The sequence below is a fragment of the Pituophis catenifer genome, unplaced genomic scaffold, assembly GCF_029215685.1.
Source record: "Pituophis catenifer annectens isolate HBS135680 unplaced genomic scaffold, rPitCat1.0.hap2 SCAF_10, whole genome shotgun sequence".
NCBI classification, from domain to species: domain Eukaryota; kingdom Metazoa; phylum Chordata; class Lepidosauria; order Squamata; family Colubridae; genus Pituophis; species Pituophis catenifer.
The window spans coordinates 15,787,706-15,807,285 of NW_027256890.1; the positions used below are offsets into that span (position 1 = coordinate 15,787,706).

At 44.4% G+C, this 19,580-nt stretch overlaps 1 protein-coding gene and 1 non-coding gene across 6 annotated transcripts; one reads left to right on the plus strand and one right to left on the minus strand.

Annotated features, from left to right (window-relative positions):
* Positions 1 to 164: 164 nt before the first annotated feature.
* On the minus strand, positions 165 to 16,583 carry NAA25 (N-alpha-acetyltransferase 25, NatB auxiliary subunit). Of its 5 annotated transcripts, XM_070950284.1 has the most exons (24): positions 16,420 to 16,583; positions 12,935 to 13,020; positions 12,319 to 12,457; positions 11,602 to 11,720; positions 11,023 to 11,097; positions 9,989 to 10,096; positions 9,622 to 9,700; positions 9,205 to 9,316; positions 8,584 to 8,673; positions 8,258 to 8,427; positions 7,429 to 7,541; positions 7,132 to 7,342; positions 6,752 to 6,841; positions 5,916 to 6,096; positions 5,219 to 5,318; positions 4,533 to 4,684; positions 3,997 to 4,122; positions 2,842 to 3,085; positions 2,573 to 2,696; positions 2,249 to 2,314; positions 1,389 to 1,486; positions 1,186 to 1,296; positions 860 to 1,006; positions 165 to 484 (listed from the first exon to the last, which is right to left on the minus strand). In XM_070950284.1, the coding sequence occupies exons 1-24, from the start codon at positions 16,493 to 16,495 to the stop codon at positions 362 to 364; spliced, it is 2,940 nt and encodes a 979-aa protein (XP_070806385.1). In that variant the 5' UTR covers positions 16,496 to 16,583; the 3' UTR covers positions 165 to 361. The 5 variants fall into 5 exon arrangements, with proteins under 5 accessions (XP_070806385.1, XP_070806390.1, XP_070806389.1 ...); XM_070950288.1 differs by lacking the exons at positions 165 to 484; positions 860 to 1,006; positions 1,186 to 1,296 and having other exon boundaries at positions 1,406 to 1,481; positions 2,610 to 2,696; XM_070950285.1 differs by lacking the exons at positions 165 to 484; positions 860 to 1,006; positions 1,186 to 1,296 and having other exon boundaries at positions 1,406 to 1,481.
* Positions 16,584 to 19,122: 2,539 nt separating this feature from the next.
* On the plus strand, positions 19,123 to 19,286 carry LOC139322509 (U1 spliceosomal RNA). The gene has a single exon (XR_011600841.1). It is a non-coding gene; the product is annotated as a U1 spliceosomal RNA (small nuclear RNA).
* Positions 19,287 to 19,580: the final 294 nt, after the last annotated feature.

Consider the following 19,580-nt stretch of genomic DNA (forward strand, 5'->3'; position numbering starts at 1 on the left):
CTATTGCTGCTTCTAAAGAGCTGGGAGACCCCCCGACAGTTTCTGAAGAACTCCCCCTCCCCCAGCCAAGGGAGGCGCAACGGGTTAGGCCGGGGATCTAGAATCTGTTGCAATCTGCTGATGAACATGTATAAAAAGTGGTCTAACCCTGACTGTGGAAGGTCCCCGTTTCCATTCTTTTAATGTACAATAATTTAATCAGCTTGAATATATCTTTTTAATACATAAAAAAAGTTTGTGATCAAAGTCCTTCATGCATTTATGAGGAAGTTCCAGATTTTAACACAGAAGGGATGGTCGATGTTGCTTATTTGACGCCAATGCTTCGATCTGGCTTTTTTCTGCACAAGGAGGCCTTTCATCAAACCTTTAGATTTTTTATCGTATCGAGTCTCTTTTTCAGCAGCTCTCCAATTTCTTGAACCGAGTGCTGGTAACTACTCTGGACTTTCCCTAGCGCAGTCTTTGTACACTTCTTTTCCTCCTGGATAAAAGAAAAGGACACGCACACGAGATCATCAGAACCCAATCGGACGGACTCTTGATTTATTCCCATAAAGATCTCCAAATAACGATAAATTTACACTACAAACACAATCTTTGAGTTTCTAAGAAGAGATGCTGGGAAATTTAAAGGAAGAAACTAGCTTAAGGGTGCACCGAGTTGGACCAGCCGAAGTATCTGAGCTAGCCATCTGCTGGGAACTTCAGGCTGGTATGCCAGCTGTGAGTTTTTCCACGCACAAGAAACATTTTAAGCAAAAAGCCAGTGTAGGAAAATGAACAGAAAGAACAAGATAAATTCTGACTATAGGAGAGTGGAGAACTCTTTATTTAAAAGCTAGGTACTATTTCTTACCTGCAAGAGTGAATTATTGTCTATGTACAGCTCTTCAAGTTTAAGTGCAGTTAAATTAATTTCAAGCCCTTTGAGGTGATCTATCACGTTGGAAGTGAGCGTCTGGAGTCCAGAAACATAGTCTTGGAAGCTGGTGAACACAGGAGGCTACAAAGATGTGCAAGAGGGGAAAATGTAAAAGGCCTTCCTTGGTCTGTCCTCAATTGTTTAATGAACCGTATAAAGAATTTGTTCTCAATAATCAGGAATCAGTAGTCAAGCTGTGGCTCTGGGCGGGAGGGGGGAAGAGGAGGAGGAGGAAGAAAGGGCATCATGGTCTAGCCTACCATGGCCACGCTGCTTTCTTTTTTCTTCTTTTTCTTCTTCTGCAGGCTTGACTTCCAGGGCCGGAGGACGGCATCTGAGTAACTGCAGACCCACAAGACGATGGAGATGGTCTGTGAGGATGAGAAGGAGGGGGAGGCGCTTTAGGGGCGTTGCTGCCTTTTGCAGCAAGGCAGGCTGGGTGGTTCCGATCGCCCACACTCACCTCCACAAAGAAGACCAGGTTTTCTAAAATATTTGGATGGGTTTTGAAGCTGCCCTCCCGGATTTCCAACAAATCACCTTTGCATTTATTGACCTGATCTTAAGAAAAGAAGGACAGGGAGAAAGAGGGGAGAAAAACGGCTTGTGGATATTTAAGTCTTTTGCAAAGCAACAGACACCCATCCTTTTTCTTTGCATCCATACAGACTCTAGTCCCTTTTGCTGAATTAGGGAAGTTATAATGGATATTCCTCCCAGAAATAGACAAAGCTGTCGTGGTCCATGTTGCTTATTTTCAGGGCCCGATGCTCTGAAGCAGAGCTCTTCCTTCCCATCTGTAAAATGGCCACATTCCTGTAAGCCATAAAGGGTCACGCTCCTTCTGTCCTCTCCTGCTGCTTTTTCTCATTCAGCATTTTTGTAACTTTCCTCCCCAACTCCTGCAGGAGGCAGAACCAACATATGCCAGAAGTGCAAGCTACTTGCTTAAAGAAGGTGTCTGAAAATAGGCTAAGAAGGCCGGGGCAAATCAGACGTAATTGAAAGAAAAATACCGAAATAACTAACTCATAGGGCCTTTCAAGGCTTTCTCTCAAATTCTGCAGTACCGGTCACTTAAGATGCCTTTCCTATTAATGCGGCATACTTTCCTAACATTAACCTAACTGAATAATCAGAAGCCTGCCTTGCGTTTACACACTGTGGGTGAAGATATCCTTTGTAGTTCTGCAGAGGTGCTCTATGAAAGCTAGCTCTTTTAGGAAAGGGAACCCACAAAGCATGTCCACAAGTAAGGAAGCAGGTTTGTCAGGTCTGAAGCAAGTCAGAATTCTTGGGGACTTATTGGCAAAACTGGCATACCTGTTAGTTGCTCCAGTAACGATTTCAAACAATTTCCTATTCGCTCTTGAATTGCCGTGGAATCTTCTGCAAATAAATAAGGGATCCAATTGTTTATCCAATCAGATGGTTTATTGTAAATACACAAATAAAGGGGGGGATGTTAGAGGAAACAAAAGGAAAATGCAACTATGGCACAACTCAGTTATAAAAGTTGTGGACTTCAACTCCCAGAATCCCCCAGCCAGCAAAGATAAAAGTTGCCAAGGTTGGACACTCCTGGACTAATCCCTATTTCCCACTCTCTCCCGTCAGCCCCAAATCGAAGGAAGTTGGAGGGCTTACCTAAGCCATTGGTATCTAATTCATAAATTTCACTAACTAGATAAAACAAGCTGATTTGGGACTGGCAGCTCCCACTGTCAAAGAAGCTGGCCATCCGTGAAGGAGGGGGCCCGAGGACCGGATACTGTGGAAGGAGGAGAAACACGGCGTATATCACGTACTTTCCAACAACAACAACAACAAAGACAATGTTATTTGTGATCTAACCCAATTCATGCTGTTGCAATCGGTCTATTTAAAACAATTAGCATTCTTTCCCTGACCTATACCTGAATATTTTTCTGTAGAAACCACTTTCCCGATCTCACTGCATCGTCCAGCTGCCGCAGGAGAGTCCGGACGGTGTCGATCTTGGAGGAAACACCATTCTCAGTGCTTTTTTCTGAGTTCTTTGGCTGGCTGCTATGGCCAAGAGCTGGCAGCCCGCTTATTAACCGTAATGTCAGGGACCGAATCCGCAACCAGGTCGTCTCTTCCTCCAAAGAGTATTTTCTGTGCTCTTCAGAAATATTCCTGAGAGAGAAACGGAAAGAGGGAGAATTTAGATCCAGAAACGTGTAAGCAGGCTGCCTATTTTTTTTATCCCTATCTCCTGAAACTTGGGAGTCTAACTCAGCATTTCTGTCGTCCCTTCCATCCACAAGCTACAGTAAAACCTTATTTTAACAGATCTTTTGTGAGTCTGAGGGAGGAAAATTAAATCCAGTTGGATGGAATGGAATGGAATTCTTTATTGGCCAAGTGTGATTGGACACACAAGGAATTTGTCTTGGTGCATACGCTTTCGGTGTATATAAAAGAAAAGATACATTCGTCAAGAATCATAAGGGACAACACTTAATGATAGTCATAGGGTACAAATAAGCAATCAAATCATATTAGGAAACAGTCAATATAAATTGTAAGGATACCAGCAACAAGGTTACAGTCATACAGTCATAAGTGGAAGGAGATGGGTGATGGGAACGATGAGAAGATGAATAGTAGTGCAGACTTAGTAACTAGTTTGACAGTGTTGAAGGAATTATTTGTTTAGCAGTGATGGCGTTCGGGAAAAAACTGTCCTTGTGTCTAGATGTTCTGGTGTGCAGTGCTCTATAGCTTCGTTTTGAGGGTATATGTATACCATCACGTTGTCATTTCTTTTGGGTCATTATGCAAATGATCCAGAGCACAGGGTTTGTCTGGACTTTTCTGGAAACACCCAAATAGGTTCCTGGGTGAAATCTGAAGTAAAGAACTGCCTTCTGAATGGAGCTCTGGAGCTTATTCTTAACTGGATCTATTATAATCCAGGGTGATCTATTTATTCCAGGTGGCTGGATAAATACCTAGTGTAAAACCTACACTGTCCCTGGATATATTCCCATTTCCCTTCAGATCATCTAAAGCTTCTACCGTCCAACATAAACGTTTCTGCTTACTTGTCTTTTGGATCCCAATTAAATAGGACGGTGAGGTCTCTATTATCTCGCAGGTCTTTCCAGGGAATGTCATCCTCTTCCAGACTTAGGCCCATGGATTTAATACTTTCTTCCAAACTCGTTGATCTGGTTCATGAGGAACCGAACAGAAATGCTGGGTTAGGCACTTAAAAGAGTTTGTTCAGGTTTGTTTTTTTTTCAATGTGGCCATTGAAAGTCTCCCGACTGCAAGGGAAAATGCGTCAGGTGACGGATTCTGTTTTCATCAAAAGCTTTACTCTCTATGAAAATAAGCCAAACACGCCCAGTTACACATGCAGGACATGTAAGTGGACTATTTTCAGGGTGCTGTCAGTTTCCTGGATAGAAAAAAGTGAACCCTGCTTGGGCTGAACTCAAGTTATTTCAAGCGTTGCTAGGAATCCTCCTTCCATTTTTTAACAGAGTTGTCTATCTCTGCTACTCAAACCCGACCCAGTTTTGCCGCCTTCCCAGGAAAAGCCCTTGCAGCATTACAGACATTTCTCTGGACTCACATATTGGCTTCCAGGAGGAGATCCAGCAACATCCGTTCTGTGCGGACTTGTGAAAAATGAAGGGAGGCATTCAGCCTGTTCCTGAAAGCGATGAATTCTGGGATCTTCTCAAACGCACCGTATTTATAGGCCTGAATGATGTATTCTGAGGTCTGCAAAGAAAACACAGGAGGGCCTCAAGGCTTGAGGACAGTCCAAGGAGGACTGATTTCTATGTAATGCCTGAGTGAGGGGAACGTTCAAGAGGCTCGTCCCAATCCTTGAGGGGTGGGGGGTAGCACTTGTGCAGCCTTCACTCCGGAGACTTGCACAAACTTTCATGAGTTCCGTCTTGAAAGCTGTCAGTCTTTCACAAGCAATTGGGGGGGGGGGGAGGGTGAGGAAAGCAGGAAGCGCTGTTGTCGCTGAACTTAATCAACCTTGCGGGACTGACACAAGAACAGCTGAGGAAGTATGGCCATGGGCTTGAAGGTTTGGAAATTATTTGTTAACTCGTGCCGATATCGACCCAACCACAAGTCCATTCCTCCTTCCCTCCCTTCTGCTTCTCCTACCGGGCTCTGAGTATCTACGTGAGGCCAGGCAAAGGGAGAGGTACGGTGGGAAGAGCTGGCTCTGCTTCAAAGGACTTTGCACATGGTCTCTGAAGAGGAGAAACGGATGCTTCCTCCTGTTCCCACACTTACATCTTTCTGGTTGGAGTGGAAAAACCTGAGTGCAAAGTTGCAGGATTGGGACGCAGCAGCATAGTGGCCAAAAGCTGTGGCATAGCGGGTCAGCATGTATCTGCAATGCAGAATGAAGAAACCAACAAATCAACGAACCATACTCATAAACCATGAAAGCTGGCTCCGCTTTCCCAGCTGAATGAGCATAGCTTTGGGGTATCCCTGCCGTTTCTTCCCATTATTACCCCATGTAAGGGAAACCCAGGCTTCTGTTTTTAGGGGGGGGGGAGGACGGGGCGACACCCTGCACCCAGTATGCCAAGAGCTAGTACATTCCAATGGTTTGCCTAACCAAAATGCTCATTTTGACTGAAGAAGCTACTTGGAATACGTAACAAATCGTCTCAGTTTAATAAACTTTGGTTGTTACCAAGATATAACCTTTTAAAAGATACTTTTGCCTGGATGATGGTGTCTTTATTTACATCTAGGAACACTCAAGCAAGGAGGTAAATCGGAGGTTGCTGCAGAAACTTTAAAGTCCTTCCCGCAAAGGGGAACAGCGGCACCTCTCCTTGCCCCAAGACCGCCACAGGACCCTTTCCCAATCTCTGGCGAACAGAGGAGAGACCAGGCAGGCGGCCCCCTTCCCTGCCCAAGACAGCAGCTTCACAAAGCACACCCCCCCCCCCAGGAAGAGAGGCAAGTTACCCACCCAATGGTATCGTGTTGTATGTGCTTGGCGTCGAGGCTGGAGTAGAGCTCCACCACCGGCTCAAAGGCCCCCAGCATGCAGTAGATTCGGATGAGCAGCAATTTGAACTGGGCGTTGGAAGGGCTTGAGGTCAACCCTTCCTCTAGCAGAGTCAAGCACTGCCAGACGGCTGATTCCTCGCCTGGAGGGGGGTAAACACAGTTGTGAAGCCGCGAGCGAGAAGGTAAGGAAGGGGCTCTGAAAGTCTGTGAAGCCACCTCGCATAAGCGACTAATTTATCTTGTTCTTCTTCAAAGCTGCATTGCATTCATAACGAGGGAAGAAATTCCAAGATTCAATGTGCAAAGAACACCTTTATGATGTCCCCAAACTCCAATCCTTCTGCTGCTTTAGCAGATAATAGATTCGATCTAGTCTTACGTGAAGAACAGAAGGCTTTCTCTCTAATTTTTCCATGCCACACATCATCATCATCTTTTAACGACCCCATAATCCCTTGCGGGTGGAGTCTGGGCAACTGAATGGAGCTAGCAGAGTGTTTAATGGCCGGATGCCCTTCCTGTCGCCAATGTGGAGTTTTGTTCAGCAGATAAGATTCTCATTGTGCCCAGAGAGAGAAATATCTGCCTCTACCTAGGATCGAACTCACAGTCTCCTGATTGTGAGGTGAGAGCTCCACCTCTAGGCCACTGCACCACTCTTCCATGCCACACATAACTGCAGAAATTTCTTCAGCTTCACCCACTGACTTTTGTTGTTGTTAATAAACTTAAGCAAGCTATGACCCCGCCTTCCAAAGTCATTTCTGATCACAGACGGGTGTTGTAATAACATACCTGCTTCCAGCCAGAGGTCAAGCAGCAAATGAACAGCAAGCAAGCAGTAGTAATCTGAAAACTGTAACTCTGTTTTCAAACAGGATTTTCCTGGGGGGGGAAACAAAGCCACAAAAAAGAACATTTTATGCTTTCAAACGTGAGCTAGCTTGGTGAAAATGCTATTTAACATTTCTTGCAGGTTTACTTAAAATGCTAAATTTCCAATTCTCCAAAGTCAAAATATAACAGCGAGCAGATTTAACTAGCAGGGCTAAAGAACTCGTAAGTCGGTCAATGATGCTCTAGACCTCCTCAGACAATGGTTTAAACCCAACCGGTGAAGGCAGATGCCCAAGGCAGACTCCACGAATGGCCAAGAGGCCCGACACTCTCCTCACCAAAATCTAATCCGTGCCGATAACGTAGCATCAAGTCCTGGACCGCTGCCAGTTTTTGAGCTGTGTCGTCCATGGTGTGGAAGAGTCCAAGCAACCGTGTCAACTGCATCACACACAGGTGTTGTTGTAAAGCTTTGATATTAGCTGGGAGCGCAAGTCTGCCTTCCGGTGGGACAGAAAGGGGGATGACCCCCAATAACTGGTTGATGAACTGCAAACAAAAGGAGAGGAATCTGTCAAACACAGCCTCGGGAGCCCAGGATGCAGGAGGGAGGCGGGAGTTGTCAGCGAGGCTACCTTTGTGTATTGCGTTGATGGAAGGAGGTCAACGAACACCTTGAGATCTGTAAAGCAGCAAGGTTTGTCCCCAAACATCTTGAAATACTGGAACATGAGTTCTTCTGGGTTGCCTAATAAAGAAAGAATCAGCAACTGAAAAGTGGCAGAATCAGATTTTGGATTGTAAAACTCTCCTAATATTCATGAGGTCTCTTGATATGGTCAATAGCCAGCAAAGGCCCAGAAAATTGTTCAGGAGAGCCCAGTGAGTCACCAAACTGGCTTTTGGGGGAATCTGGGACTTGGAAGTTCACCCATCTTAAAGTTGCCAAGTTTCAAGAACGCTTATTTTAGGATTTACTTAATTAACGAACCCTTCCCTTGCAAAACCAACCAACCATCTAAAAAAAAAAAAAAAAAAAAGGGGGGGGGGAGGCAAGGAAGGACAACGCAAGCATCTTCACTGTGTGACATTAAAAACACAGCCCAGGAACTCTCTCACCCTGGGGCAATTATTCCCCTCCTTAAAAAAACAGTCAAGCTACAAAATAAAGTAATGATTCATTAGGGTTTGTTCTTCTTTTGAGCACTGAGGAGCTGCACAGAGGTGTGATAGCACACCTTGCACTACTGCAACTTAGGGGAGCCTCAGCATTTGCACTATTATCCACCTCCAGGAAAACTGCCAAGATTTATAATAGAAGACAAATTGTCTCCCCAGTGGCCGGTGGATGCCTGCAATTCTTGTGCAGAGTTTACATCAGCTGCTGCAATCCCCTGACCCCGTCTCCCCCTTGCGCCCCCGCCCCCAAGAGGCTCATTCCGGCATCCCTGCAGCCACCCTTACCCAATTTCTGTTCTTCAGGGTAGCCTCTGTGCCGCAAGCGGCTGATCAGCTCCAGCTGGGCCAGGTATGGTCCCCGAAGCGGACGGGCGCTGTTGGACTCGTGGATTAGCCTCTCTTCTATGAACGCGACGGCCTGCTCTGTGCTGTGATGCACGTCTCCTTCCAGAGAACTGAGCACAAGAAGGGCTGTGAGATTCAGTACCTCCATTCCATCTCTCTCTCTCTTCCCCCCATTTGTTCAGCTCCAGGACACAAATTTCTTCCTCCTTTCTCTTTGTATGAAAGATTCCCAGCCTCTCAAAGCCCTCCAAGAGGAGAATACTCACTGCTCTCCTTCAGCTGGAGGCGTCCAAGCCATGCCAATCAGTTGAAAGAGGGAATCGAAGTAGATCATGTAGAACTGCCAATCATCTGGGCTAAAACAGAAAAAAACGAGGGAAAGAAAAAAGCTGAAGGGCAGTGGAGAATGCCTCCTCTCTTGCTGTCCCTTTTGTGGAGTGGACCTACCAGGGAAGGAAATCAAAACTGTTTCTTGAAAGGAAGACGAAAGAGTCTCCCCATCCTCAATTGGCTGTGAAGAATGCATTGCATGTCTCGTCTGAACGTCACAATAATAAAGTGCATGGATTAATGATGCGTGCAGATGAGGGAGCCTTTGAAACGGCAAAGGTAAGTTAGGGAAAGGGTCACTTGTTAACAAGGCCCTAGATTGGGTGGCAGGTCAAAGAACAAGAAAGGTTAGGCTAAGCAGTTCTAGATAATAAGATGGACGCCTCTAAGTATAATTGAAAGGGGGGGGGGTAATGTTCCAAGCGAAGAACAAAAAGGAAAGATTCCTCTTGGGGGCATCTAATGTTTTCAGTAGCCTGGGAAACATCACGGCAGCCCAAAGGATGGAAAAGGGCTGCCCAAGGTAGGGCCCAGAGGCCCCACCTACATTTCCTTACTTTTTAAGCAGAAGTTTTCTCGAGAGAGCGTTGCACTCTGGCCATTTGCCCAGCTTCCTGTACATCTCCATGCACTTATTTTCTCTGCTCTGGAGCGCACTGGTTAACTTGTCTAAATATAATACACACACACACAAAAAAAGAAAATTCACATTAAGGAGCATGTCGATTTCAGAAGCAAAATCCTCTTTCGTCCAGCAAAAATTGGACTGCAGGGGACCAGGGAAAGTTTTCTGGGGTTTAATTTCAAAACCGCCTTATATAACCCAAGATGCAAAATATCTGGCATGGACACACCTTTGTAGATGAGGCCATGATAAAAGCATATAGTTTTGCAAATTGAGGCAACGTTGAACTGCAGGCAACCCTCTGTGTGACAGATTACATCTCTTTAACAAAGGCACTGGAAAATTTTACCTCCCAATTTTCCTCTCACAACATCCAGAGCTTCTTGGTATTTTTCCAAGCGTTCTAGAATCATGTAGTAAAGTTCCACCTAGTAGAAGTGGACAGCAAGAGGAAGAGATAAGTCAAGAGGAGAGAGAGAGAGAGAGAGAGAGAGAGGAGAGAGAGAGAGAGAGAGAGAGAGAGAGAGAGAGAGAGAGAGAGAGAGAGAGAGAGAGAGAGCGAGCAACATGCCACCATTAGCTCCACTAATTTATCTTCGGGGCTACCCTTTAAGAAGGGGAGAGATATTTCTTGGACTAATAAACTGTATCATAAACCAAAATCATTTCATTGCAACTGATGTTGAGCTTAAATAGAATTGGGAAAAAAGTCTTACTTCTGCTTCGGCTTCGATTTTATCTTCTTTCACCATTTTTTCTACCATCCTTTCAGCTAGGGGTAAAAACATGGTTTTTGAGAGCTTTTCATCCTGCGCAGATATTGACTGCAAGAAAAAAACACATAGAACTGCCATATAGAGAACCAGCCCACCGTCTGGCTAACATAACACCATTGGTTTCTAGTTTTTCTCTAGAGGAGCCAAAGCAAGCAAGGCGAATCACACCCTTCTTTCCAATTTACCACAGGCCCAATCCAAAATATTAAGTCGGGTGAAACACTCCAACCAACAAGAAGAGCAGTCAGCCAAGTGGCTGCAGTTGTATGCTCATTATTCCAGAAGAGCAGTGACAGGCACCTGATCCCAATAGAACCACTGATGTCGACGTCCCACAAATACAATATTTTTACAACTTTGTAAAAATAAATGAGTGTAAGACTCTGGCCATTCAGCTGTCCTGATTGCTTCAAGTGACAGTCAGTTATCAAATTTCACCCCTTTCTCAAAGGATTCAAGTTTCCTTGTAAATCCTCAAGCTAACATATGAATCTCAACCACCAATTCCAGAATTCAGACGTTCAATGGAAGTGAGAGAGAGGACAGCACAATGAAGTGTTTCTTTTCCCCTTTTCTTCACCTCAGAACGGGCTGCAGGTAGCACTCACCATCTCTACTTATGTATGGCTCAAATGAGAATGTAGGGGTCTGCAGAAGACCCTTGCATTTCCCAGTAGAGAAATGTTATTATTTCACAGCACATTCTCATCCAACGTGTTGATCGAATTGCACTATGAAAACAAGATTTAATGTAGCTCACTCTCAACCTAATTCTGGAAACTATAACCTCAACTACATGCTCTCTGTAGATCTGAAAGATGCCAAGTTAAGAAAGGCTGTGCCGCTGTATGACAACCTGTGCTTGCAACATATATATTCTACCTCTAACATCTACTTATCATTTTCACATATTTTAATCGGAAAGTCAGCCAATTCCAAAGACAATTTTCTCTCCTCTGAAATGTGGTACCTACCTGCATTATTAAACTCATCACGGACCAAAAATAGTATGGGTTTTTAGGGACAATCTTATAAAGGGCCATTCCAGCCTGGAAAAGAAGAAAACACAAATCAGGATGACAGAGAACTTCACAGAAAACAACCCGCTGGCCAAAAGCTATAATATCCTAGCCAACGGTGACCTCTAAGGAGAGTCTTTACACAATTTCAAAGTGTTTGCTGACAGGAAGGGAACGAATGAGGGAGGCTCCCTTCTGTTGTATTTTGGACTGCAGAATTGCAACCTAGATGGGCAGGAGCTGCCACCACCCTCTTCTGTCTTCTCTGGCCTGGCCCTAGCTGCACTTTAGGTATTGGCTTTAAGAGGGAACAGGAAACAGCAATCAAAACTCTGCCGTAACCTGACACTCCCTGATGTCATATGAACGTCCTTCCAAAGAAGAAAGTCTGCTCAGGAGCCTCAGCAATTCCTCCGGCTAAAAGAAGCGAAATTTTGCATTTCATGGGTGATCCGCGAAGAGGCCTGGGTCTCCTTGGGGGAGGGAAGCCAGTTCCTTCCCTGAGAGAAACATGCCTATGATGCTGGCAGGTACCTGCTGCATCTTCTTATATTCTCCGACTCTTGCATAAGCCATGAAGAGATGAGAATGGTATTCCTCACTGCTGGGAACTTTCTTCACGGCTGCCTCGTAGAGTTTCGTGACCAGCTCAGCTGAAAGCAGATATTCTAAGCATTAAAAGTAGGCAGGTGAAGACTTAGAGCCCTTTCATTATCGTAACAGGACTGAAAGATTTGGCACCATTTGTTTTCTCAAAATGCGCCTTGAGACCTTCTCTTCTTTGGGATGGCACCAGGGCTTGGCATCCGTGATCCCAACCACCCCCAGAGGACTGCAATACTGACTCAGCTGGCAGTTTGAGGGATCAGGTTTAACCACACTTTCATTCCCCAGAATGTTTTGGAGCCGTAAAATGGGAGGTGTATAAAAATGGTTCCCTGGCCTAGAAGTTTGGCATTATGCCACAAGCAACCAAAACCACTACCACCACCACCCATTAATTCAGAAATTGTTTCTGCTCGCGCCCCTCCCCCAATAAATTTCAGCAAGAATGAAAAATAAACATTTCCTTGAATTAAGAGTTATAACTAAAATCTTGGCAAAATAGGATCTGGGGTCATTTTTGAGAGGATCCCTCCTTCAACATATTGAAGAAGGGCTGATGAGATGCATGTGGGTTGGAAGGAGAGACAGTCTTCTTAAAAATGAAAATAAAAACCCTAAAGGGGTAAGGATAGCTGGAAAACGTACGCCGATGCATTTCTCGATACAGGATTGTCAACGCCTGCAAGGAATTGTCATCCGTGGGTTCAAGGGCTGCTACTTCTTGAGCCAAAGTAAATGCTTCGTCTTGTCTCCCAGTTCTTTGCAGGCCAATTGCTTTCAAAACCTGTGCGCAGATCAAATAATATTTTAAGAGGTTTTGAGGTAGCTGTCAATAAGGATAGTCACGAAAAATCCCATTCCAAGAATAATCAACAAAGAAATGTTTTAGTGGGTCAAACGTTATATCTCAGAAGTTGAACACTAACTCTGATTTACCTTAGGATGCTAAGCCATGCTGAGGTGGACAAATATGTTGAAAAAGAATTACCTACTTCAACAAACCGGAGCTTGATCAACATGGCAAAGGTCATCTCACTGGACAGGGGAAAAACCAGGAGCAACAAAGGCAATGTTGCAGAGGGGGAAAAAACTGCCCCACAAAGGATGACTTCAAAGCTTAGCTTTAAAGTCTGCAGCTCTGGTTGTTCGACCCAGCCCAACCCTTTCTAGGGAGGCGACAGGCAGAAAGCAGACTCTGGCCCTTGCTTATTCAAGATTTAAGACAAAGACAACTTAACAAAATAACTAACTGTGAGCTCACCTTAGCACAGTGAAGATCTCTGTGTTTTTTTAGCAGTTTGTCTGCTTGCTGGATTGCCATTTTATTATTGCCATTATCAAGATAATCTAAAGAAAAGAAGGGAGAATTACTACGGACTATAAAGTTGAGAATCAGCTCCCCCCCCTCACACGGCAGGGTTTCCAGGTGAGCTGGACTACAATTCCCATCCCTGTTGTAATGGATAAAGTAACTGGAATGGGCTCCATCCAATATATCAGTAGGGCATCCTTCTGAGAACAGCTTATTCTCCATGGAGGAGTTTTCTTGTTTGGATTGGAAGAGAGGGCTGCTCTTGGTTTCTGGTGGGAAACGAGTGGCTTCCTCAGATATTTGGTGACTCTTTGGTGGCTGCTTAACATGAGGTTCAACATCCTTAAATCTAACTCACTTTCACAAGCCACAGTTGGAAGGTGTTTGGTCTCCAGCTTCCAATCTGACTTGCTGGAAGAGAAACCGGCCAGAACTCCTAGTTATGAGGGGTCCTTGATGCTCTCTTGAGCATGGTTGTTTTCTCCTTTCTTGGTAGCTCCTGGTTACTCTATCATACTGAACAATCAAGCTCCTACGGCCTAACCAATCTTGCTGGAACCAAAGAAGAACCAAACAGGCTTTTTTCATGACCTAGCATGAAGCATAGACAATATGAATTCCATCTATGATAGATGCAAAAAGAGATTCTTAAAAAGGAAACTTTGTGGATATTTTGCCACCATATGAAAGGAGCAGAGAATTAAAAAGATGTGACAGTCAGCCACAACAAATTACTTCAAACCTGTTAATTCAACTCCTTGAATATTAAGTATGATTCCCAGGCTGGATTTGAGAAAGTTAACAAAGTTTAATGAAGCTTCTATACAATACACCATAAATTAAAACAAAAAGCAAACTAATGCCAAGGGAAAGACTCTTAGCTCTCATTAAAGAAGGTATTAAATGAGATAAAATCAGAACTTGCCTGGACATTACATTAATTGTAAATGTAGTTATATAAAAAAAACCAAATATGTTTTTTCATGACACGCACCAATTAATACTAACATTGTTTTGAAATATTATTCAAAATAATACTAAATTGCTTCCAATCTCTTTCAGCATTGTCTTTCAATACAGAATTTGTTCAGCACTGTGGTGTTCATATCTCCAATTTAGAAACTATCTGATATAACGTTACGCATTTTAAAAAATGGTTAAGAAATTTACTTTTCCATTAGAGTGACTGACTGCTCAAAGATTATTTTTAGGAGGCACAGGCAGTTTGTCAAATGTAACATTAAGCAGTTCTGACCTAATTCTTGTGAAAAGAACCAAGTGCAGACAAAACCCTGAAAATGCAATTGTTGACTTTCATGAGAAATGCAGAAACAGCCAGACTAGCTGGGTCTGTAAAGAGGTACCTTTAAAGTTTGCATTATCAGAAAAAAATCTCAAAGCAATTCTTCTTACCTCTCCCGACTAGCCCCCTTTTTTTTTAACTGACAAGTTAGGAAACACTGATTTTAGGCTGAGCTCTCTCTTTTTTTGAGGCTCTCCTGCCAATACTACTTTTTGTCTCATTCATCGATCTATGCAAAACTGTAAATCACCCTGTCCATTTTTAGTCAATATAAAGATAGAAAAGTGGTATTATGCAATACTGTAGAAAGCAATTTTCTTAAGCAGCAAAAGTAATTTACTTGAAGCCAAGGGAGAGACAAATTGCTGCCTCTGAATGAAAGAAACCATTCCTCATGAGTTTTCAGCTTACTGGGAGAAGCAGCAACAGAGGCTTGCACAACAGAAGTGAAATATGAAGCAATCGAATCAAATAGTGTGTGGGATATACATAACCTAAAGCAAAATAATAATTAATACTTGGACTGGGTTGGAAGAAAGAGGCCTTCAGGAGGCATGTTGAAAGAACAGTTCAAGCATCTCACCAAACTATCCCGATCAAGCGCTATATCAGAAATCTTGTATTTATAGGTCAGTCTTTAAAAGTCTTTGGAAAAACCAGGTAGGAGAACCAGGCACCAAACCACCTGTCTTATAGAGAGCCTGAATGGTTTTCACTCTTCTGCTTCTTGTGGGCCAAAATAAATACATTTTAAAAATATATTTTTCACCCTTGTTTTTACTTCTTCAGCAAACGGAGTAAAAAGAACACGGGTGGAATCCTCAGAAGTTCACCATCTACGTTTTAAAGTTAAGTTTTAAAGCTCTCTAACACCCAGGGCACTCCAGTGCATGTTCTCACAATCAAAGAGGAAGTCCTGCAAGAAGCTAAACTTCATACCAATTCCTGTTTCTGCAGATTTAATAAGTTCAGGAGGTCCCTATTCCCATTCCTGTATGAATCCTGTATCGGCCCTCCAAGTGATTTCTGGATGGTGCCTTTTCCCTCCCTAATCCAACTCCAAAAACTCTGTACTTGGTCAGCAACCCCTGAAAAATGTGGGAAGGATATATGTGTATGTGTGTGTATATATATATATATATATATATATATAGATAGATAGATAGATAGATAGATAGATAGATAGATAGATAGATACATACATACATACATACATACATAAACATGCCTATAAAAAAGAGAAGCCAAACATTTTACGGTAGTATCAGACTCCTTCTTTCTAAGCCACAGATGGCTGAAAAGGTACAATAAACCACATCCTTTGGAGACCCACTACAGAACTGGGGAAAAGCAGAAATACTTTTAAGCATGCTGCATATTAACAGAACTAAAACCAGCACTTTTGAGAGCCTGGGCTGAGAATCCTTTGCACCCCCTGTGACTATATTTATGGAAAACTTTGTTTCATGAGGTCCATCACAAAATGAGTGGGGGCGGCGGGGTCGTCTGCTCCCCAAAGGCTTAGGTAGAGTACAATTATGGTTATAAAATAGCATTGCTGGACCTTCTTTTTTTTTGGGGGGGGTCTCCATGATTGCACCAGGTAAAACTTTATGAAGCTTTCCAGGTTCTCCCCCCCCACCCAAAAGCTCTCCCAATAAAGATACTGAGGACCTGGGGGGGGGGGAAGGGGGGGAGTTTTCCTCTCTCCCTCACCCCAAATTAAAGGTTTTGCTAACCCCCAATTTCAGGCCACTGAGGGGAAGATTACTCCAAAAAGCCCTTTAGAGGCACCTCCATCCCTCCTTGTGCAAAACAAAGCCTAAAAGGGGGTCCCGTCCCACGAGGGGGGGAGGGGAGGGGACCCCTTTAGATGGCACCCCGATACCCCCTCACAGCGCCCCCCCAACCTCCGGGGTCCTCCCCCTCAGGAGAAGAGACCCTCCCCCCTGCTTCCCCCGTCCTCTCCCGCCCCCAGAAAGACGGGGGTCCCGGGAAGGGTCCCGGCTCCAGGCGCGGCCCTCGGAGACCCCGAGGAGGGAGGCGTCCGTGGGGCCCGGCCTTCCCCTCCCTCCAAGCAGGCCCGGCGAGGCGCGTGAGGGAAAAGGCGGGAAGCGCGCGCGGGGCCTACCGTAGATGGGCCGCAGGCGCCGGTCGTTCGGGTCCTGCACATGGCCCCGCGCACCCGCCGCCGCCGCCGCCGCCATGATGAGAGCGCAGAACCGCAGCGCGCAGCCGCCGCCGCCGCCGCCGGGCCTGCCCGCTCGCCCGGCCGCCTCTGCTCGCTCGCTCTCCCTCTCTCCCTCTCTCCCTCACGGGCGCCTGGCGGGGCGGGCCGAGGGCGGGCGGGAGGCGGCGCGCCAGGCGAGGCGAGGCCCGGCACAACGGCCCCGCGAGGTGGGCCTCCGCCCCCCGGCCTCGCGTAGTCGCCCCCTCAGGCTTTGCGGCCTTGGAGGCGCCGCCGGTGCCTCAGCTGCAGCCTTTGGGGGATGGTGGTGAGAAATCCCCTCAGCTGCGGGCCGTTGAAGCCCCCAGACCCCGGGTTGTTTTTTTTTTTGGACCTGTGAGAGTCCGTCCCCTCAGTTTTGATGACTGTAACGTTATTAATATTATTAAAGTATTAAAGTAAGACCCATCAGTTCCCCAATTGGAGGCGGTGGTGGTGGGTTTGTCCCCTCAACTCTTGAGTATTATAATATTATTACTATTCAACTAACAGTGATCAATGGAGCCCACCAACTCTAAAAATTTGGGTCTGTGAGGAGTTATCCCTTCAACTTTTGAGTATTATTTATTAGTATTCAGCTAATAGCAATATTTACAAAAGCCACCAACCGCTAATTTGGGGTTGTTCCCCCAGCTTTGACTTATTATTATTTGGCTAATAGCAATATTTCTGAAAGTCATGGATTGCTAAAGTTGAATTTGTGAGGGGTTGTTTCCTCAGCTTCGACTATTATTATTTATATTCAAACAATAGCGGTATTTACCAAAGCCACTCACTCCTAATTTGGATCTGTGAGGTATTATCCGTTCAGCTCTGACAATAATTACTATTATTTACGAAAGTTATCGATTCCTAAATTTGGATCTTTTGAGGATGCATCTCCTCAGCTCTGGGTCTCCTTCAAATACTTAAATCCAAAGGTTCTTAATTGAAGATCTGTGAGGGGTTATCCCATCAGCTTTGATTATTATTTATATCCAAGCAATAGCAATATTTATGAAAACCACCAACTCCTCAATTGGCACCTGTGAGGAGTTATCCCCTGAACTGTGGCGGATTCTTCTTCATCAACTAATATTTTAGACAGCCACCAATTCTTAATTTGGATCTGCAAAGGATTATCCCAAATTGTCAGGTTATGCCAATATTGGGCTCATTGGACAGAATATAAAACAGAATTTCCAACTCCTTTTTAGTCCAATGCTTAGGATTTGGGACAAAAATAAAGCAGTTTTTTCCCTGTATGGTTTTTTGTGCAGAAAAAAGCCTCACTTGCCATCGTGATTCACCTGTCGGGTTGGGATTGGGAAGAGCCAGGTTGAAGTTCAGCAGCCCAACCTTCTCTTTAGTCCAATCCTGGGCAGGCAAATCTGAATAAGTCCAAACTCTGAAAACTTCTGATGAGAAACGGGTGCGCCCTGATCTATACTGCCAAAGTGATAACTTGACAACCGAATTCAGCAGAAGATTCAGAGATGTGGCATGGTCATTCAGATTTCTGTAGGGTGGATGCACATGCTACTCTAGTGTTGTATGTTGAATATAGCCCCTGTATGAGGAGATCCTGCTTTTTGGGGTATGTGAGTCTTGCCCTTCACGTTCACAGCTGGATCCCAGGTCACGACAGTGAGAGAAAAATCCTTTATTAGAATGACTTTTTCTTTGGATCGCTTTTGACATTTGCACAGGCAGTTTCTTTTTATATATCTCCTGCAAATTACATACATCAGCTGATTATTATTTTTTTTTGCTTTGTTTTCTTTCAAGTTAAAGGACTGTGTTGTTTGGGTGGAAAACAATTACAGAAATACTGAATTAAGCTTGCCACCTGGTTAGGAACTGGAAGATAACCCTAATTTGAGTTTGCTTTTTCATTTTCAGAATCTGTTTTAGTTGTATCTTCCTCAGTGCATCTCAGTAAGGTCCAAGCTAAGATTTCTCCTGTGCAACAGACAGGTAAGATGATCTGGCAGCCCAGTAAAATGGCCATATGAATTTAGTAATTTGGATGCTCAGCATTTCTCAGTCTTAAACTCTGGGAATTAAAGTTTGTGCAGTTTAAAGTGGCCAAGGTTTAGAAACAGGGCTGAGATCTTGTCTGGTCTCCAAAGGTTTCAGAGGAGATGGGTCAATCTGGGGGTGTGGTGAAAACACCAGTATAATTCTAAGTAACTTGGCATCATATGGACTGGAGCTTCTGATACAGCAGGAAAATTTTCACCAAAATATAAAACAGCCTTTAAATGTGCAGGCAGGTCATCTTTTCCACCCAAACCTTTAAAAAATGCATTCAGAAGGTTAAAACGTAAAGGATACAAGACTTTGTTCCTGCTGCCTGGCAACTCAGACAGAAGACAAAGCAAGGCTAAGTGGGCAAGGCTAATGCAGATTAGCTACAACATAGCATTGTGGTAGCAAACTGGGGAGGAGGAGGAAGATGGGGGCAGAAGACGGATTTCCTTCTTGGATCCCAATTAGCAAGTCTGCTCTATGGTTACATTATGATTATGTCTGTTCTGGAGGACTGGAAGGTGCTGAGCTATAGTCACCGTGGGTTTGGGGGCAGAGGCAGGGAGGGGCAAGGAGGCAGCCGTGCAGTCTCAACTCATACTTACCTGGCAGGGGAGACACCATGATCATGAAGGTGGTTTTCCCAGGGTGAGGCTCATCCATTGCACTCCGGGTGTGCTGACCCCTGCGATTTCCCCAAATGCGGGAAACTCGACTGCATAATTTGTGGTAGTGGGGGACTGCGTTCGCGCTTTCCCCTGATCTTGCTGGTTCAAAAGACAGAAAAGTATTTATAATTTCTTGTTTATTGTGTTTTGTGATAGCAATATCATTCTATGATATTGAGCTACATGAGATAAGAATTTAAAATGGTGATAGTTTTCTTGTCTTCAGTGACAGCAGTATCTGCCTAGATTTCCTGAAGATTTATGAAGGAGCCAGTCTCTGTAATTTTATGCCTCAAGATTCTTTACAGAATCTTTTTATCAGCAGCTAGGGAAATTGGAGAATTGAAGGAAAAAAGTAAGAACAAGAAAGTGTGCATAAATTCTCAT